The sequence below is a fragment of the Ricinus communis genome, chromosome 10, assembly GCF_019578655.1.
Source record: "Ricinus communis isolate WT05 ecotype wild-type chromosome 10, ASM1957865v1, whole genome shotgun sequence".
Taxonomy (NCBI): domain Eukaryota; kingdom Viridiplantae; phylum Streptophyta; class Magnoliopsida; order Malpighiales; family Euphorbiaceae; genus Ricinus; species Ricinus communis.
In genome coordinates, this window is record NC_063265.1 from 14037882 (window position 1) to 14058408 (window position 20527).

The window sequence follows — 20527 nt, forward strand, 5'->3', positions numbered from 1 at the left end:
TCCTTTTAAAATTCTTATGCAGCCAAAAGTTAATAATTCATATTAATTGAACATAACCCCATCCCCATGCCAATAAAATTGGTCGGCTATTGGCCTGTGAGGTAAAATCAACTATAAAATGAAGTTTTTGGTGGCCTATTTTGAAGTTGGAGCTTTGACACCTTGTTATGAGTTTTAATTCTATTGCTAAAATAAACAAATCAGTAAATCAACCACCTGCACAGCTTTCCTTGACCCACTTTGCGGAGTTGGTGTCTCATTTGTATAGTCGGCCAAGTTTGAATCAGCTGCAATGCATGTATATTAAATGCTTATTTTGTGAGCAAATTAAATTAAAGCTCTCTTCTAGCGATGAAAATGAGATGTACCCATCCGCACCTGAAGAAATTTAAGCAACTCAACTACCACCAATCTCCCATCGCAGATCATTCAGAGCAGTAACTCCATTTTGAGATTTCTTATATTTTAACATATGATCTTTGCCTTTCTAATCCTAAGGAATAAAATATACTTTAGAAAGAAGCAAACTTTCTGCATATCAATCAATCAGGGTCCTTTTTTTCTCTTTTTTCCTTTTCCGAATTTTGCATTACTTTGAGAACACAACCACCTCATCCTCGTTGGCTTTCCTTGTTCTAATTAAATAGTATAATACTATAGCAAACCAGTTTGATACCTAATCTTCCTGTTCTTTCAAAATAATTTATATATATATGAACTCCAACAAAAGAATAAAGATCTTTACTTGCCCAATTAAGTGCAAAGCCAGCTGAGTTTTCTACTGGTCCCAGATTCAAGCCACAACTACAAACTTCTCATTTTCAGCATTCTCTAGTTGGTTTATTATTACATTTGTTTTCAGCAACATATTCTATTCTTTTCTTTGCAATACCAAACCTTAATTCACGTAGGGGCTTCAACTCAATTCAAACTTCATTATCTGTCCTGGACAAATTGATACTTGACAAATCCATAAACTTTGACCAAGCATAAGTCTTCTTCCTCTTTGCCTCAGTAGTAACGCTCAAATCCTTCTTTCTTTTTCTTTTTTCCCATTTTTTTGGCGCATCAAGACTCCATCATCATCAAGTTGAAAAATGGGCTGCATTTCCTCGAAACTCATGCCGAGATCAACGAGTTTAAAGGAAGAGCTGAACCAAAGTATGCAAAGGTCAGCCAGTGGCAGTCCTGCGCTTGAAGAATCTGTCCCTTCCCAAAATATCAACGATCAGTTCCTTGCACTTGTTTCTTCTGCCAACACAGTTGCCAGAAGACTCAGGTCTCGGAGTTTTTCAGACAAAAACACCCAATCAGTTATTGACCATAACACTGCTCTTACCAGCAACACAAGGAAACAAGGAGGGGAGAGAGCACGATCTAGAAGTTGGCTTTCAGAAATTGAGCTCCCCACCCCAATTCCTGACACTTCTAATGGAACTAAGGAAGAAGAGTCGGATCATAAGGGTGTGGGACGAGCTAGGAGTTTCCACACAGTAGAAGAGTATGATGCCATGATAAGACAACTTAGCTCTTCTGGGGCACTCCATACAGTATCTAATGGAAAGCATGAGGGTTCAAGAACCAAGCTGCAGCAATCACTCCTAAAAGAAGGCATGCTAGAAGAGAACTCCAAGATCGACGCAACTTCAGAGCTAGGAAGTAGAGAACTTATTGCAAATCCAAATATATCCCCCGCAAATAAGGAAGTGAAAGTAGTTGAGGACTCTTCTCAAGAAGGGTATATTTTAGAGAAGGGTCTTAAAAGAAAGTCAATTGCGAAAAGGTTACATTCGCTTCAAATTCCACATACCATTGAATTCTCTGCTGTTGCAAGCCTTAGGGAATGGCTCAACTCTGGTGGGCAAGTCTACTCTCCTGCAGCTTACGTCACTCCAAAACTTGGCAAATGCCCTTTACCAAATTCTAGGATGCCAAATGAATGCAATGAGGGTGACATTTTCAATCCTGAATTGGTGGTTGCTTTTGAAGAACCCATGCTACAACTTGAAGCAGAAGCAGAAAGCATTCTCAAACATATTTCTGAGAACTTGGAGAAAGAATGTCCCATGGAGAAGCAACCCAAAGATGAGATATCGCATGCACGAGGCTAGATCAAGTGCCAAGTACAATGAACAGCTTTGCTACAAAAATTTGGAGTACACGTGGTTGTTAAATGGTCAGCATCTTAACCCTCTCTCATCATATTGAAATAACATGAGCTTCTTTTGATTTGCTACAATTTATAGTTTTATCAATCAAAGGATCTAAATATTACAAGACTATTATCATTTTGAATTGTGGACATGCTCGAGTCTTGCAAAATCTCCAATTGATTATCTGGTTGAACGTTTATGGAGTGAAATGGATTCACTTTCTTTTGCTATATGAAATGAATGCCAGAAGAAAAATGACAATACATTGAATTTTAATCCTATTTCCATCTCATTTGATTGCTACAAGAACAAACAACACGATACGCACATTTTTAACAGGGATAGCTAATGAATACAAGTTTGCCAACTAGCACAAGCAATCTGAAAAGGAAAGAACATGCATTGATTATGCATCAATCGAATTAATTTATGCAAGTAACTAAAAAAGCTTAAAACAAAACTAGTTAACTTAAACAAGCTAAGTGCGTGTAGCCTATAAAATAAAACAAATAAGACAAAGCTTATAAAAGATAAGCATTCGTAACAGATCTGTCCTTAAGTGATTGTTGTGTGCAGCATGTTAGTTACTTATTTAGGGAAGAGCTAGTTTGTTTTTGCTGAGTGTTTTAATTAAGCTAAGAATTTGTTGTTTAACTAAGCTAATGCATGTTTAACTTTCGAAGTAAATTAGCTTTGCTTAAAGTAGAGAGATATCGTCTGCTAGTTACTTTAGTTTGCAATCATTGTATTAAGCTCTTTAACCGCTACTTCTGTAATGAAATTTTAAGTTAAATCCTTTTAGCAACTCTCTTGTGTAACTTCTCTGTTAATTTAGTAACTGGTATCAATGCTTTCAGGTCTTAAAAGACCTGAGTTTGAGTTTTTCAGAGAGAAAACAAGTGAGCATCATCCTAAAAGCTTGTAAACACCTAGCCTTAACTTTCTTTACACTGAGAGACCAAGTTTTGCTCATATGGCCTCACAAAAATTTTTGAGCGTACCACTTCCCATTTTTAATGGTGAAACCTATCCTATTTGGCTATCAAAATACAACGCCACCTACAAGCATTTGACTTATGGGATATAGTAGAAGTTGACAGAGATCCGCCACCATTGCCTAACAATCCAACTGTTGCACAGCTGAGGAACTACAGTGAAGAAAAGGCCAGTTTAAAGCAAAGACATGCATTCATTCTGTTGTCATAAATACCATCTTCTTAAAGATCATGTGTTGTGATAAGGCTAAACAAGTTTGGGATATGTTGAAAGATAAGTACCAAGGAAATGATAGGATAAAAAAGATGCAGGTGCTTAATCTCAGAAGAGTGTGAGATTTTAAAGATGAAACAGAAGTCAGCAAGATTAGATTACTTGGTGAGCCACTAACTGAACAAAAGTAGTGGAGAAAGTATTGGTGAGCCTGCCAGAGAGATCTGAATCCAAAATCTCTTCACTTGAAGATTCTAGAATTTGACAACACTGACTCTGCGTGAACTTATTAATGCTTTAAAAGCCCTAAGAGCACAAAAAGGATATTAGAAGAAAAATATGACTGAGGGAGCACTCTCTCATAAAATGAAAGAAGTATCTCAGTCCAGGAGTTACAAACTGTCAAATGAGGGTAAGGACAAATAGAATAGTAGTTAGGGTGAGAGTAGCAAGGATGGAGACAACAAAGGGAAGGTTCCAGTGTTCGCACTGCAACAAGAACACTCTTAAAGAAAAATATTGCTGATTTAGGCTTACCATTCAATGTAAACAGATAGGGCATATAGCAAGGTACTGTAGAAAGAGACAGCAATGAGGTCAATAAGCTCAGATTACATTTGCTCAATAACAAGATGACGAGGGGTTGTTTATGGCATTATGCAGCAAGGAAAATTAAAATAGTGAGGCTTGGCTTATTACCATTGTTGTGAAACAATCATGGAGAGCTTAAGAGAAACTTCAACTTATGCATACGATGAGCATTCCATCTTTGGATGCAAGCAAGTATTTTATTGCATACATGTACTCTAGGATGTATTTTCTGACATGCAAGACAGAAGTAGCCATAGTGTTTGGAGATTTTAAGGTTTGGATTGAAAACCAACCTGGTGTGTAGCACTAAGTACAAGTCTAGGAGGTTCAATGATATTTGTGATGCATATTTGGATCGGTTGAGCTCACTTTTACTCCTAAATATGTGGAGAAAAAGACAAATAGAAAATGATAGTTACTAAAATAGCCTCTAAGCTTCTGAGCATCTTTATATATCAGCCTTTACCAACTACTTTCATATTCTTCTTTTTTTCTTTTTGGTTTTCGAACTCTTAAAAAAGTAACACATACAATCTCATTTCTCACATTAGTTGTTACGACTTCAGCAGAAATATAGTTTAAAGGAAGAGAGAGAGAAGTGATCCATTCGCCACAAAATGCCTAAACAAGAAAACAACAAATTGGCTTTGGTAATATAGAAACCGCCTAAAATGCCCCCAACAAGAAAACTGACCCTCCAGAAAAGGCTATCCTTTGTTCCTTATTTCTCAGTTATGGCAGTCTCCATTGTACAAAGAAGAATATTGATCTGGAGAATGAGCATTGCTCACGCTCAGAAATCGGTTAGAGTACAATACTTCCATGTTTATACTTTATTTTATTATAGGCATCAAGACTTATTCATGGAAGTCAAAAGGCCTGCTGCTCATCTCATCTTCACGCAGAAGAATGCTCCAGACTAGTTTCTCTGACATCATTCAACCAAATTATACCTCATTCAACAGCATGCAACACATTCTATTAACTGATTTCCCCTCCAGTATCAATAAAAGAAGTTACATTTTTTTTTGGTGTGTGCAAAAAAAAATAAAGAAAATGCAGTTTCAACTTCAAGGAAGGGGGCAATAAAGATGAGTGGCCCCAAATCAGATCTAACCAAATACACTCCCAAGCATCCTACATTCTTTCCGTTATTTTACAAACTTTTGGCTGGAGTCTCCTATGCCATGTTCCCCCCCCCACTCCAACCTCTTTCCTCTTCTCTTATATTGGCGCCCGGTATTATTTTAAACCCATGTACCATAACAAGAAATTACAGCAATAGCCTCAGTAGCCCTTCTCTTTCTAAGTCCCTCAGACTGCATGTAACACGAGGTACATCACCTGTGTCCACTAAAACTAATGCTGGATCTAACAATCCTCACATCCATTGGACATGCAAGCAAATTGCTAGCACAAACCTCACACCTAGATATACAGGGTTATATCACATAAAGGAGTCGAGAAATGTATAATTCCTGGATCTGTTATACTGAAGAAGGCTTCCGTAGGTGCGATCCCACACTCCTATGAAGAGAGATTCTGTATCAGGACTAAAAGACACGCCAGAGATCTCCCCAAAAAAATCAATTTCCTGCTCTTTCTCAAATCCATTCTTCACATCATAAACATGCACAAAATCAGCTGGCTCTGCCATTGCCATGAACCGCCCATCAGAGGTAAAGCGTATTGATCTAATGGCTCCTAAGTTGCCCTTGAGCACAGCAACAGATTTTGACAAATTTCTAGCATCCCAAATACGACAGGTCTTGTCTTGATTCCCAGTGGCAAAGATTCGCCCATCAGGATGCCATGCAGACGCAAATGAGAAATCCAAGTGTCCACATAAAGGTGTAATAGTCTGCAACAACAAAGATTTCAAATTTGATGGTCTTCTCACTTCAAAGAAAAAAAACATATTTATCTGATGTTCAAAAGAGAGTTTCAACCAAAAAAATATTTTTGTCTACCTTTCCTGTTTGAGAATCCACCAGTATCCCCTCTGGGTTGTCACCAACAATAGTAAGAAGCTTACCATCAGGACTCAGTGAAGTGTGCTGCCAACAGAAATGAGAAAAAATTAATATTTAAGGCATAAAATAGAGGAACATGAGTGCTCACTTAATCCAAATCGAAATCACACATCACAATATCATACAAATGCAATCCAGAAAAAGCAACAGGTACGGCCCAGTTCCAAGTACAAAAAATAGACCTGCTTTTATATTTCTTCGCTTTTCCATTTGAAGAAACACAGATAAACAGAATGATCAATAACCACAGGCATGCACCCACACCCACACAAAAAGAAACCACAATGTATATACATAGAGGATACATGCAGAAAGCACACCAGACATTCAGTAATGAGCTGGATCAAAGTTGAGGATTTCTGCACTGAAATGGAAGTCATATAGCACGATACTTTTCGCAAAGAGGGTTGCAAAGATTCCTGACTCAGCACATGGAGAAAAAAGTACACCGACGATATTATCCTCATAGTCCTTGTACTTGATATAAAGTTTGATGATCAAAGTCAAAAACATTATTTCTGACAATGGAATACCAAAGACAAAATGCATAACAATGGTTTGTCTTGATCCTTATGAGTCATATCTCTGGAAACATTTGTAATGATGAATCCATAAATTTTGGTGTAGTACAGACAGTCCAATCAAGAAACAAATCCCATGTGTAGTCTCATGGAATCAACAAAGATCTTCGCAAAATTTTCCATTTTGACAGGGCACGAGATTATCCGAGAAGACAAAAGCTCTGGGGACAGTGGTATCTAGGGCAACTAAAAATACAGAAAGAATTGGTGATCCTTTGTGTTATAGTACATCACAATTGCAATTTAATGGCAGAGATCACCTCAACCATACTCAAAGATTTGTTGCATCAAGTAAAGAATTCATAATCAATGGATGATCTCAGCAGTATAGATGTTACACCAGACTAGCAGTTATGAATAAGATGAAATCAGATGGAAGCACAGAATGTAGAAAGAAAGGCACTTTTAGACGGAACTTTTCTCAATAAAAAGACAGACAGTGAATGCACAATTCAAACTCAGAGAAGAAAGGTAAAGGTCCTTGAATAACATGGTAATATAAAAATACAAAATCACATCCTCAGATTTATTGGGTAAATTTGCCCCACCTCTATCGGAGATGATAATACTAAGAAAGAGGCTGACCAAGATGAAGTTTAATACTGCCATAAGGTGAAACTAAGTGGAAAAAGAACTTGGATAAAGGAAATGAAAAGAAAATAGCAAGGAGAATATCTAACAGCAACCAGTTGCAATACACTTACCAATGAGCAAGGTGTCCAATATTTCATAATTTCAACAAACTATTCTATATAAGACACGGCACTGCAACCGCAAGCATACCTAAGAACCAACTAAGAACTTAAAAAGCATTAGATATGGAGGGGATACTCACATTCACCGGCCAAGGAAAGCAGAAATGCTTAGAAAGCTGAAATTTCTCCATATCAAAGTCTCTAACCCCACAGTCATTATTTGACGCCATGAAATGAACTGCACCACTGCAATAGTGTTGATCTCAAGTCAGCTAATATAAACAAAATCCCTATTACTCTGACCAAAAAGGAAAAGAAGAATTATAAAAGAAACAACTAAAAAGTGGATAAAAAGGAAAGAAAGTAAGAAAAACAACCTGGCATAATCATAAATCTCAACTGCATTTGTGATAGCATTATCATCATAAGTTGTCCTGTAACAGAAGCTAACTCCTGATCGATCTAAATGCTGCTCCCAATAGAAAAATATGCGACTTATTGTCCATTATTTATAAAATTCCAGTGGAACCAATCAAATTTTAGTCTAAGAACATATAAAGTACAATCACAAGAGAAAAATGGCTACAGTAAGTCAATTATATGATCTGTTGAAAAGAAATTGCTCTATTAGCTTTCACAATTCAAATCCGGCAAAATTTCGCCTAAAATCATAACTGGATATTAAAGAAGTAGATAGAAAATAGGGTAATGGCATCTAAGCAGTCATATGCAAAAATGTTGCATTTCAGTGATACCAGTGATCAAATCAAGGAAAAGTGAGAAAAGCACCAATAGATAAACAAGGTTACCTTACAAATAATTTCTCCCTGGAACCCTCCAGCAATCAACAATTTATCCCGTACTGCCAGGGTACTAACTTGAGTTTGAGTAAATCCTTCCAAGAGGCTCCCAGGATGTTTCTATCATAGAAAAGCAAGTCCAGAAAAAATAAATCAGCAGTGCAGTAATAACCAATTTGAGGGGAAACGAGAACACTTCAAATGTTAAAATTTTATATTATAAAATACCAAGAGATTTAGTGTACCTCACATGGTGCCACATGCCCAGAAACATTGAGAACTTCAGTCTTCTTGCAACTTAATGAAGACCAGTGAATAATGGAGAAATGTGACATAAGGTAGACATCATGTTTTGTGGTTGACCAAACCAAGTTACGCAACTGCAATGCCCAAAACAATAATGAAATAGACTCAAGTCATCTTTGCATTTCTATAAATTCAAAATATCAGAAATGACCCCTAAATCACTTTACTCCATCCACTTCATGTGTAGATGTACACACATCACTTAACAAGTCTCAAATTCCACCAACAAAATCCTGGACAAGACAGGGATCCACATGTTAAGCTCCTACCTAGGATCAATTAGTTGACTTGCTCCATGTCTAAAGCTTTAGCTTAATTGGGAAGGTGCAAAAATTGCTCCCTGAGATGACGAAGTTGCAATAATTGGGTAGGTTGAAATATCAATGGATGCTCTGAAAGTCTTAGTGTCCCAGCAGTAAATTGCTAAACCTTATACTTACTATATTCAGTAAATGTCAATCCACTGACCAATCGATAATCACACAACGGGGGAGAAAAAGCTAGTAATAAGATGAGTTATGTTATCAACATACTTGAAAATGAAGGATAGTTGATGTGACTGATCTTGTATTCCGCCAAAACTCATAGTATGCCCCCCCTTTCTTTGTTGGCTTGCATTCCTGGGGATAGCCAGAAAATTTTTTAAAAAGAAAAGAGTAAACGAGCATCTGGTAGTCCACTGCTGTTACACTCTATGGGGAAAATTTTTGTTCTACCTTTTCTGAACCTTCTCCCGATTGAGGGATGTTTTCATAGTTCTTGTACTGCTCTAGTCTTGTTTGTCTGTACTTCTCGCGGGAAATGCTCAGTCTCTCCCAAGGAATTCCCTGGATATCCTTTCCTCTTCTAGCATCTGCAGCAGATGTATCTGTTATCTTATTGTCCTGCATGACCAACCAACCAACCACCAGCAGCCCCATCCAAAGAAAACAAGCGGAGCACACACAAAAGTTCTGTTACTAAAATTGCAAAATGAATATCTTCTATTAAAAAACAAGATAAAAGAAACAAAGACAGGAAAGATAAGCATCATAAATAAGAGAAATAGGGTAAATTTAAAAGCTTTTAAATTATAGAAATAGACAAACCAAATGATCATATTCATCATCATCATCATCAGACTCTGAATCACCCATGATTCTCTCACGGAAATGCATATCATCGTCTACTTCTGCCATCTCATAATCGTCTGCCATGTAATCCATTTCCTCCCCCTGGTATTGGGACATACTTGTGAAGAAAATACACCTGAGCCAACAATAAAACATAACTACTTAAATGGGGACCAACAATAACTCAAGGGACCAGTATCCAACAACAATTTGCGGCTAATTGAATAACACTTATCCCAAAGTAGAATGGAGTTGTCAGTGTTATAGACTTGGAACTAATTAGCATCATGGGGAGTTACCCAACTAATTGATTTCTAAGATCTTGGCATTTTTACTAAAGAAAGTGATCAAGAAGTTGTTTTGCAAAATGCTTTGATTGGTAGACACTCAAACTAAGAGGTTTATTTCTATGTCAATGTTCTCCATATTCATCATTGATTGCCCTATCAACTTTTTCCAGACTTCCAATAATTTTGACAAGTAAAACCTCTATATGCCTTTTCCCCTATAGGTGATAAGGCTCCTTAGCAAGACCTAATAAAATAAATAATCATGGGCTCTAAGAGAGGATTTCTGTAGGCAAAAAAAATGAACAGAGCATTAACATTTTACATCATCCTTTCCTTCTCTATAGAATCATTTTATGTTACATGCAAGAAACTCTTTATTTGAGAAGCATCCTTCTTTGCTTTGGTACTCTACTCATGGACAATGGATAGGGATGCCATGGTTAATTCTTAAATGCATATTGAGGTCAGAAGATATAGCCCTACTCAAATATGTTCAGTTTGTTTATACCATATATAGCAAGAAATTGAGGGTCAGGCATGCAGACTAGGTTTAGGAATACAGTTGTCAGGCATCAAGAGGCATGCCAATGTGATAAAGAGTCATTGACGGCAAAAGGATTAATATTCAACAATGGCAATTTCATAGACTCGTTGTAGGTATTCTACCTGACAAGAACTAATGAAGATTTCCTAAACAGGAGAAAATCAGAGAAAACAAATGTTTCACTACAAAAGTATTAACATAAGCAGCGCGATACCTATTTTGTTGCATTGTAAATTGGACGAAAAAGCTGTGGAAGCTTGTGTAATTCAGTGGAGATCATTGATACAAAAGAAAGGAAAAGAAAAAAAGAGAGATTTTGCGCATACCCTTTCTTTTGTAAAATGGATTTTGTGGATTGTGCCATTCAAGATTGGAATTAGAATGAAGAACAAAGTACCATACGAACAAAAGTTGGAAGACTTCAACATTAAAATTTCAATAATACTAATTAACGTAAATATAAATTCATCCGAAGAAAGAAAAAAATCAAAAGAATAGTGTAAAAATTACTTGGATAAAAGAAACTTGATAAAATAAAATTAGATCTTTAGGATTAGAAGGCGATCTGCATGTAAAATTAAAAAGCTAGCAACAAAGGGAAGAAATTGAAGGCAAACAAAAGATATAGATGTGAACCAACCAGAAAGAAGTGGAGGTGGTGCGGCGGAGGCGGTGAATATCAGATGTTTTCGTTGATTACAGCGACCAAAAGCAATCCAAAGATTATATCATCATTGTCATCAGCATCATCATCATCATCATCATCATCGTAATCTCTCTATCTAATCTAACCAAGCATCTCTATATCACTACAACCCTCTTTTTATGCTTGGGCTTTCTCTTCTCGCAAAATACAGTCGCCGGTTTTACGTTTATGCCCCCACTATATATATTTTTTAATTATTTGTATATGACAGTCAATTTTTGTTTTGATTTTTCTAACCATCGTCTCAATTCTCCATTTGCGAAAGATGCCATTCAATTATTTTCTCTTTCATTATAATCGAGTCTGTTTTGGGCTGATCCATTATTGTCAATGTAGTGCATTGGTTTAATATTGAGTAGCAGCTTAATTCCAATGCATACAAAAATGTACGCTATGAAGAAACTACATATCTGTGGAGAACTCTTTGATAGTCTAAACAAACTTGAAGGACTAATTTAGAAACAAAAATATTTATCAAGGACTATAATAGATATAATAAAGGGCAAAAGCAGTAAAAGAACCTAAAACTATCTTTCTGCCATCTAGCAGTTCAGGTGTGAGAGTCTGATAGCATTACTAGCAGCACCCAGGAGAAAAGGAAAAAAAAGAACAGACAAAAAAGTTTTAACTTGAGGGCAGTGCAGTAAAAGAGGTGGTAGGCTGCTGCATACAATAGAATAAAATCCAAAATAATACAAGTTGTAAAAATTGAGTTGGTTAATGGAATGGAACACGAAGGGAGGTAGAAATTTCTAATTAATTAGAGGAGCAGATAGAAAGCAGAAAAAATGGGGATAAATGCTGCTAATGCAACACTGAACATAAAAATATTAAGTAATCCGTTGATGTGTTACCCACCACCAGTTTCTGTTAGTTGCAGGTGGAGGAGGAGGAGGAAGAGGAACCCTAGTGCTAGTGGTGGCGTGCGTCTGACCTCCAAGTGCAACTCTTTAGCTACAGAGACAGTCACTACTACAGCTGCTGCTACTTCTACCACTACAACAAGTGTTAATGTGGAATCAGCTGAATTAAATTCCTCCAATTCAGTCGGGCGTCGCCTTATTCTCCTTCGTCATGCTAAGAGTTCTTGGGATAACTCTTCACTGCGAGGTTTTTTATTATTATTTTTTTTTTTTAAGTTTGATCAGTTCTCTGCTCTAGCATACTATAATAATCGTAATTGCTGTCATTGAGTTCAACTCTTATTTTGCTAATTTGTTTTATTAGATCACGATCGACCTCTGAGCCCAGCCGGAAGAGCTGATGCTGCCAATGTCACTCTCAAGCTCCAACAGCTTGATTGGATTCCTCAGCTTATTCTCTCTAGGTTTCCCCTCTTTTCTTTTCTTCCTTTTATATTACCCTGTCTGTTATTTTTTTCAAAAAAAAAAAAAAAGAAAAGAAAAAGGTTCGAATTTTTATTATCCAACTCACTTATTTTCAACCTCTCCGCAATTGATTCAGCGATGCTACACGTACTAGGGAAACACTTGGGCTAATGCAGCAGCAAGTCCCCAGCTTTTTGGATGCCCAAGTTTATTTCATTTCTAGCTTCTATTCCATTGCTGCAATGGATGGACAGACTGCTGAGCATCTTCAGCAAGTTATCTGCAAATATTCTACAGATGACATTCATACTGTCATGTGAGTGAGTTCCATCCTATTATCACCATTCATTTTCCATCTATATCTCTGAGCTACTTCAAGAATTAAAATCAACTCAATTAAAACCTCTTTATCTTCATGATGTTTGATTTCCTTTTTCCAATCCGAAATTGATTTTGTTCTTGTTAAATCTCTCATTTCAGTTCTGTTATTTTTCATAGGACCAAATTAGGGTGACACAAAGTGAGAAAAACTGTAATGTTCTTGATTAATCATCCAGGTGCATGGGACATAATAGGGGCTGGGAAGAGGCAGCCTCAGTGTTTACTGGTGCCTCCGTTGAACTGAAGACTTGCAATGCTGCTTTGCTCAAAGCTACTGGCAAGTCGTGGGAAGAGGTTAGGCCAAGATGCTTTCATGAATTGCATCTAATGAATTTTTACAGTCTACTTGTCCCTCAGTCTCTTTATATATTAGTCTGATAAATATATTCGTTAAGCATATAAGTTTGTTTATTGATACAAACCTTTAACACTTGGCTTGATTTGAAAATTGTGCTACTGATGACTTCTTGGGAGTAAAACAAGTGGAGTAAGAAAATCAAGAAAGAGAAAACTTCGTTCTTTCCTTTTGTTTAGACATGGGGGAAGAAAATGGAGAGAAAGATAATCTATCTTATGGGTGGGTCGGAGGGAGGGAGAGGATGGGGATAAAGGTTATGGGGGTAGAAAGAAAACTGTTTAGGAGTCTTCATTGTTTCCTTCACTGTTTTTTTCTCTCCTTGCATAACTAAAAGGAAAGGAAAGCATTCTCACATTTTCTTTTGTTTCTATTCTCCCCCTATTGTGTACCTTTTCAAACATGGTTGGGACGGTGTATTAACCTGTCAGGCAACTTTGGTTTTTGAGAAAGGATAGCCCTAGAACTGCTATTTTTTAAACCTCCAGTTGCATAATACTGGTCCTGATTTCAAGGAGCTTTAATTTTTTCCTTGACTGGGAAGACTTTTTTTTGGTAGAGGTCATGAAGTACATTAGAATTATTTAGACTAAGTTTCCTGAAAGTAGAGGAGCAGCTAGGCGATACAGATTCTAGAGAAAGCCTTCTAATTCAGTTTACAAAAGCTTCTGAGAGAGGGAGGAATAACACACTCTCACACACACATATAGAACTGGTACTGCAATAATAAAGAATATTTTGGTTAAGTAAATGGAAATATTAGAGATGTGTAAAATCACTTCTGAGACCTTATAGAAAAAGAGTTGAGGATTCAAATAGGAGGAAGTGATTTGAGGGGAAAAAATTCATCTGAGTTACACGTGCATATAGGAAAAGAAAAGAACAGGTGCAGGGATCAATGCAAGGTGTTGTGAAAGTCTAATGCTAGCTATGTGGTTACTCAGCACCAAAAACAGCAACATTCAAGCGAGGTGTTGATCTGTTTTGAACAACTTGATTAGCTAGCTGAATTAGTACCTAATAATTATTTTGCCCAAAGCTAGTTGGTCCTTGAGACAGATATTTACATAAATAGGAAGCTCAGTAATCCAGGATTAGGAATTTGGCGAGTTTTGAGGGATTTTCTTAGGCTGCCTGGTATCATACTTTTAAGAAAGTAGGTGAAACTTAGATTAAATAGAAACCAGCAGTGTAAAGACTGATAAATAAGCTACCAACGCATCAGGATAGATTCTTACTGTTAAGCTACGTCACAGCCGAGGAAGAATGTGTAAGACAACCTTAGAGTGGGCCACCTATACAAACAACAAAAGAGTTGCTGGCTGAAATATTCAACTCAAAGCCCTATAAATGCAAAGGATGTGGGGCTGCAGTTCAGTAGGCGCCTTCAGTTTTCTGTCTAAGTGACTACGCCTTTGAGACTGAAGGATTGAGTTGGTGTTAGAGATAAAATAAGTGTTCCCTTTCCTTTCTCTCTCTTTCTTGAGGAAGAATGCTCTTTACAGTCCATGGGTTGATTTTAATATGCATGTGAATTGAGGTACCAAGTCTTTAGCTTTTCACTCAAAACCCAAAAAAAAAAAAATGGTTGGTGGTCTTATGAGAATCAATCTTATTATTCAGATAAGCAATGCTTACTACAAAACGATAAGTTCTTGTAAATTGGTTGATATCATTTTGGTCCAAGACCTACCAATTAAAGCTTGGTTTTAGTTAAAGCTCTAATTTCAGAATAAACTGCAGAATGAAACTTGCTTGGGTCGAAGGAGTAGAGCAAAAGAAGTATGGAAAAGCTTTCAATTAATTTCAATGAGATGTTAGAAGTAGTTGGATGATTTTTTATATACAGTTCACAGAGGGTAAAACTTGAGAGTAGTTACTACTGCTCTATTTACTGTATAAAGGATAAAATTAATTGTTTTTTCTAATGTTCATTGATGTTTATCTGACCCAGTATGTTATGCTTTCAGGCGTTTGCATTAGCAGGACATGGTGGGTGGAAGCTTCTGGGAATTGTCAAACCATGTTACGGCCTGTAGCCTTTATCAAACATTTTGAGTACATTCACAACATTAACACTCCTGTACCCTTCTTTCTAAGACAAAAGCGAAGAGCTGTGATGTTACCATTTGGCTTATGGTTTGTGTAAAGATGAAAAGCAATGCTTCTTGATCACGCAGCATTCTTCATTTTATCTGTTTATGGAGCTAAGATATTACAGAAAAAAGACAAGATCTTTTTTTGTGCCTGACGATGAGGATCCTGTCTAGAAGGTATCACCTCCTTCCGTTCATTGATCTAATTGATCTCCATTTTTTTAGTAATACTATTACTAATGATTATTGGAATAACAAATTAAGAATGTACAAATTACGCACTTGTGCAGATGCTCATATGGTTCCGAATATAGTAGAGTGCAAGCTGATAAGTAACAATTTACTGTCGTTGAAGAATAGTGTTTCTTTCAATCATGTCGCAAGTGCCACCAGACCCCCATTGGGTTGCTTTCTCTGAGTGGGCGATTGCTTGGAAATTTGAAGCAGTGATTCATTGTTTACTTTGCTGCTTCTGTTCAAAGAAGAACAATTGTGCTACAATGAACAATTGTGCTTCATTGTAGCCTCTCCCATAGGAGAAGATGATTCTCTACTACTACAAGAAATTCATGGTAAAGGGATTTCGTAGTCACTCTTATGTATTTACAAGGACTAAAAAGAAAAAGAAAAAGAAAAAGAAGAAACGGTGTTAAGAGGAGCAGATATGAGTTAAAATCTGAATCTCAATGGAGGGAGTGCAGCGAACACGCAGGCAGCCTCCCTGCTGATTGTGTCCAAATATGATAATTTGGTGTTTCCTGTGTGTGAATCTGGTGCAGATAGCTGGTTCCAACTCTCACGACTGAGTGGGTGTGTTAATGAGTATGACAAGATTAAAGTCATGTGGACCATTGGGTAATAGGATGGGGAAATTAACATAACCATAATATCAGTGAAGTTTGCAACGGCATGTATTTTAAAACTAGAGCCAATTGATTACTAAACTGATTGAAAGCCACACATGTTCAGGTTAGCATGACACGAGTTAGGTACGAGGAAATATGAACAAATATTCATTGTATAGCCTAGTGAAGCTCACGTTTGATAAGAATCAACCAATCTAAATGCAAGGATAAACAATTAAGCCTAAATGTAGGTTAATTATAAATTCCTGCCAACTGAAAGCAACATCTAAAGAAAGAAAAAAAAAAGTGCAAATAAACCCCTAATATTTGGCAAGCGGACAAACTTCTAATCTTTACTTTCATATAAATAAACATGTTTTAACCTTTAGTTGTATTCTAATCCCCTCATTAGACGGTGAAACCATTTGAACCTAACATATATTCAAAGCTGTTAAAGTGGCAAACTATATAGGACCCGAGTAACAGTAATATCAAGTCCAAACCTCTCTAGATTTCGTTCATATGAACCCTAAAAATTGAAATCAAAGTTGAGAAAGGAAAAAAAAAAAGAGTTCTGCATTAAGCTTAATATTCGTACTGAGTACTGTGAAAATATATTGTTCTTTATCATCCTCAACAAGCTCACATAGCCAAACAATTATGGAACTCTACTTGAAAGATAGTTAAAGTTCTGCAAATATAGAGATAGTGGTACGAACATGCTTCAAATTGACATCTTAGACAAAAAAAAATATAGAAAGAAGGTTCTCTAGATACCTTAACTATAAGATAGAGTGTGTAACACCCCCATTACATGCTAACCAATAGACATTAGCCAGAAAGCATACAAGCGTCGTAGACTATATACTACATGTAGATAGGTCAATATGCAGATTGTTAAGAATCAAGACACAAGGTTATTAACATATAAACATATGATTATACTTAAACATCATTTAACAAGTATTCAAAACATCTTCTTATGCCTTACAAGGCACACTTATATATACATCACATAACTACATACAAAATGCATCAGGAGGAGACTCCTGGCAGCAAAACTGAGCCCAACGGCGGTAATCAAAGCTAGATGTCACGACCCCACTGTGGGCCGTGTCCGTAGGAATGGGTAGGCTTAAGGCCACCGAAACCCGTAGTAAGCCTGACACTCACTGATTTAAACAAATCTCATCTCAAATTAATATTATTAAAGCCACAAATTATCTTAAATGCTACATTTTACATAATTTAATCGCCGCCCGCCGGAAGAACTAGGCGAGACACCGGAAACTCAAAAATTTACAAACTGATACATCTACTATTACTACCGCGGAGAATCTAAGATTTACCAATTTACATACCAAATCAAATACATCACCCGATGATAAAGGAGTTGAGTTCTTCAGATAAGAGTCGCGGAGAACTAAGTCAGAAAAAAACATAAATGGAGACTGTCAGTCTCGAGAGTGAGTTAAAATTAAATAATCTAGAGACTATTGCTTCTTCTCAAAAAAACATAGATTATTCAAATCAGTATATCAAACCATACTATAATCATACCCTACTATTTCCTTCACATAAAATATTAATCATTCGAATCAAAATATCAACCATGCACGTAAATACAATCCATATTATAATCATACCACAATAAATTAATAAATGAATAAATAAAAATATATTTTTACTTTTACGGGACGAGTGGTTCGATAGAACCCTAAACCCCAAAATCTAGTAGCCATTCGGCTCTCTTAATCCAATAAGATCGGGCGGCCGAGAGCAATGCTCGACGGGGACCTTACCTCCACCGTCACTTAAGTATCCAAATAAGCCGGCCTTCCGAGAGCAATGCTCGACCAGGGACCTTACCTCCGGTCAGTCACTTAAGTATCCAAATAAGCCGGTACGCCCGAGAGCAATGCTCGACCAGGGACCTTACCTCCGACGAATTTACACAAATCAGCCCCGGAGAGTCATGCTCGACCAGGCAAACCCATAAAAATCCGATTACATGTCCATGATCATTACGTGCAAGACCGCGGTCTTGATGTAACCCATCGAGCGGCATGTTCTACAAGCCACGTTTCCCAAGACACAATCATCCATTTAATAAATATCATTGTATAATGAAGTCATTCAACCATATCAAATTAATGATTAACAATTAAGAGTAAAACATCGGGCAACTCGGTGGAAAATCGATAATATTTGGAATTATTATAACATTACTATAATAATACTCATATTATCTTCAATAATTAATAATCCAAGAAATTATTTACGTTGAGATATTAATAACCATGTTAAACATAAACTTCCAAAATAGCATATTAAAATCGGACTTAGCGATAGTGCAATGATTAAATGACTTTAACTCGCGGGTTTGGCGACCTCCTAGCTCCGCTCCGATGCCTCCTAGGAGCGAGCGCCGAACAAGCCGACAATCTAGTTACGGAAAATAATTTATCAAAACGATGAAACAATTACAATAGATCCTAGGTCTAGATTCCTAGGACTGACTGTCTAAGAACCTCGACTCAGGAACTACCGAAAATTCGGCAAAACCTCCCCTACAACACGAACATTGCCCCCCGTAAAAACGGATCCAGGACCTACCAGAAGAACACTTCAAATATCCAACAATATAAACAACGGGAGTCGGGTCCCCAAACTTCACTATTTCCCGACTCCGCCACACAGCACAAAATACAAGGCAAGCAAACTGACAGACAATTATTTATGACTCACAAATATCATCAAATACTCAATATAACCCAATAAACACAAATTTAAAATCAAAGGATTTCTAAGATCAACGGCCGGAGAAAATTACAGGCGCGCCGATCGCTGGCCGACTACTTCTCCGTCGTCGCCGGCCCCGGCCAGTCCGATCGACGATCCGAACACACCATCGGACTCCTGAACGTGACGATCCCCGCCCGATTTTCCGATCTAACACCCGATCATCCGGGAGAGATTTACGGACGATCTCGAGATCTCGATTTGCAAACGAAGCCCGATCGCCGCCAACAACGCCGTGTGCCACGCGAAGCTTCGAGATGAGAGAGTCGGGATATGCCTCCGATCGTCCATCCTCCGATTGGAGCTCACGGAAAAGCCCAAAACCTCATCCCAAAAACTCTCTTCTCCACGCCAAGCCCGCAGCCTACCGCTAAAGGAAGCTCTCTCCAAGGGGAGCCGATCGCCACCAAGATCGGGGAAGATGCCCGCATAAGCGACTTCTTGAGTCAGCACGCGCCTCTGCACTCGCCTTACGCCTGCCCTTCTTGCCTGCTCCTGCTGCGGCTGCTACGTGTCCTGCCGCTCTCTCTCTTCCAAGACACTCTCTCTCCGATCTACTTTCTCTCTCCCCGATTTTCTTTCCTTTCAATATCAACATTAGGCCCCCGAACTTTTCCTTATTACAACTTGGTCCCTCAACTTTCTTAATCACTTACAATTTTATCCCGCAGAATTTCAATTTGACCCCCAAACTTTTTTTTAGCCTTTCAATTAAGCCCCTAACTAATTAATTTGGGCCAAATCCGAATTATTGAAAATACACAATTACAAAAATACCCCTGACCGACATATTTATTTACAAAAATACCAAGCTCACAAATTTTCATTAAAACCCCATAAAAATAACATTATACTTTCAATCCTTATTCCAAAATAAATTTCCAATTTAGTCCTAACACACAATTAAATTAAATAATCAATTTCCAACTTAAAATTTAATACTACTAATCAATTATAATACCAATTTTTCCAAAATTCTTTTATAAACATCCTTTACAATTCTACCATAATTTTTCAATATATAATTTTACTTATATAAATATGCATTTGGGAAAATTTTGAATAACCAAAATATAATCATTTCTCAAATAGTTTACTTAATTAACTCCTTAAAAATCAACTAATTGGATATGGAAAATAACCCATTTATTAAATATATAAAAATTCGGGGTGTTACACTAGACTTCGGATACAACCAACGGATGCACTACTATTTACAAACCTGAAAAGAAAATTTTTGGAGAGGGGTGAGCCTTCAGCTCAGTAAATAAATAATCAACATAATCTATATCACATACACTTAATACAATTTCCACCCAATCACATAACTTACCATGATTCATAGTTTAGGTATAAATTCATACCATTCTACTCAATTCAGTACAACCATCATAGAAGAAATATAATTCAACAATTATGGTTAGTTCTCACGGCTTGTGGATCTCCTTTAATGTGCTGCTCCGCCTCATCCTCACATAATACACTTTTATAGCCTCTCTAAGCTTTAGCCTCCCAAGGCTTTATATATATATATATATTTTCACAGAGGAATCCACCATTCACATGCACATATGCACTTAACATTACAATTCAATCATTTCACTTATATCATATTCAAGCAATAACAATTGTTCCACTCAACACTAATCATTTCCATCTCATTCATTCAAACACAACACAATATTAAGCAAACACAACCA

The 20527-nt window shown here is 37.0% G+C and overlaps 3 protein-coding genes across 11 annotated transcripts; 2 read left to right on the forward strand and 1 right to left on the reverse strand.

Annotated features, from left to right (window-relative positions):
* Nucleotides 1-105: 105 nt before the first annotated feature.
* On the forward strand, nucleotides 106-2302 carry LOC8283336. The gene has a single exon (XM_002525197.3). The coding sequence runs from the start codon at nucleotides 1098-1100 to the stop codon at nucleotides 2109-2111; it is 1014 nt and encodes a 337-aa protein (XP_002525243.1). The 5' UTR covers nucleotides 106-1097; the 3' UTR covers nucleotides 2112-2302.
* Nucleotides 2303-4910: 2608 nt separating this feature from the next.
* LOC8283334 (uncharacterized WD repeat-containing protein C2A9.03) lies at nucleotides 4911-11323 on the reverse strand. Of its 6 annotated transcripts, none has more exons than XM_048380066.1 (11): nucleotides 10641-10733; nucleotides 10529-10561; nucleotides 9457-9616; nucleotides 9085-9321; nucleotides 8902-8988; nucleotides 8308-8442; nucleotides 8072-8182; nucleotides 7640-7731; nucleotides 7403-7508; nucleotides 5924-6010; nucleotides 4911-5814 (listed from the first exon to the last, which is right to left on the reverse strand). In XM_048380066.1, the coding sequence occupies exons 1-11, from the start codon at nucleotides 10676-10678 to the stop codon at nucleotides 5401-5403; spliced, it is 1500 nt and encodes a 499-aa protein (XP_048236023.1). In that variant the 5' UTR covers nucleotides 10679-10733; the 3' UTR covers nucleotides 4911-5400. The 6 variants fall into 6 exon arrangements, with proteins under 6 accessions (XP_048236023.1, XP_048236024.1, XP_015578492.1 ...); XM_048380067.1 differs by having other exon boundaries at nucleotides 9085-9252; nucleotides 10641-10693; XM_015723006.3 differs by lacking the exons at nucleotides 10529-10561; nucleotides 10641-10733 and adding an exon at nucleotides 10955-11323.
* A 213-nt stretch (nucleotides 11324-11536) lies between these two features.
* On the forward strand, nucleotides 11537-15335 carry LOC8283333 (uncharacterized protein At3g52155, chloroplastic). Of its 4 annotated transcripts, XM_002525194.4 has the most exons (6): nucleotides 11541-11762; nucleotides 11901-12130; nucleotides 12248-12347; nucleotides 12485-12664; nucleotides 12906-13023; nucleotides 15055-15335. In XM_002525194.4, the coding sequence occupies exons 1-6, from the start codon at nucleotides 11746-11748 to the stop codon at nucleotides 15121-15123; spliced, it is 714 nt and encodes a 237-aa protein (XP_002525240.2). In that variant the 5' UTR covers nucleotides 11541-11745; the 3' UTR covers nucleotides 15124-15335. The 4 variants fall into 4 exon arrangements, 3 of the variants coding, with proteins under 3 accessions (XP_048236029.1, XP_002525240.2, XP_015578490.1); XR_007217648.1 differs by having other exon boundaries at nucleotides 11537-12130; nucleotides 12847-13023; nucleotides 15055-15074; XM_015723004.3 differs by having other exon boundaries at nucleotides 11542-12130.
* The last annotated feature ends 5192 nt before the right edge of the window (nucleotides 15336-20527 follow it).

Excerpts from the sequence above, each read along its gene's own strand:
- LOC8283336 (XM_002525197.3), top strand. The coding sequence starts at position 1,098 with ATGGGCTGCATTTCCTCGAAACTCATGCCGAGATCAACGAGTTTAAAG.
- LOC8283334 (XM_048380066.1), bottom strand. The coding sequence starts at position 10,678 with ATGGCACAATCCACAAAATCCATTTTACAAAAGAAAGG. Across the intron at positions 10,562-10,640 it reads TCCATTTTACAAAAGAAAGG|CTTTTTCGTCCAATTTACAA; the intron begins GTATGCGCAAAA and ends AAGCTTCCACAG. Across the intron at positions 8,183-8,307 it reads GGCATGTGGCACCATGTGAG|AAACATCCTGGGAGCCTCTT; the intron begins GTACACTAAATC and ends TTTCTATGATAG.
- LOC8283333 (XM_015723004.3), top strand. The coding sequence starts at position 11,809 with ATGGGGATAAATGCTGCTAATGCAACACTGAACATAAAAATATTAAGT. Across the intron at positions 12,348-12,484 it reads CCTCAGCTTATTCTCTCTAG|CGATGCTACACGTACTAGGG; the intron begins GTTTCCCCTCTT and ends CAATTGATTCAG. Across the intron at positions 12,665-12,905 it reads GATGACATTCATACTGTCAT|GTGCATGGGACATAATAGGG; the intron begins GTGAGTGAGTTC and ends TTAATCATCCAG.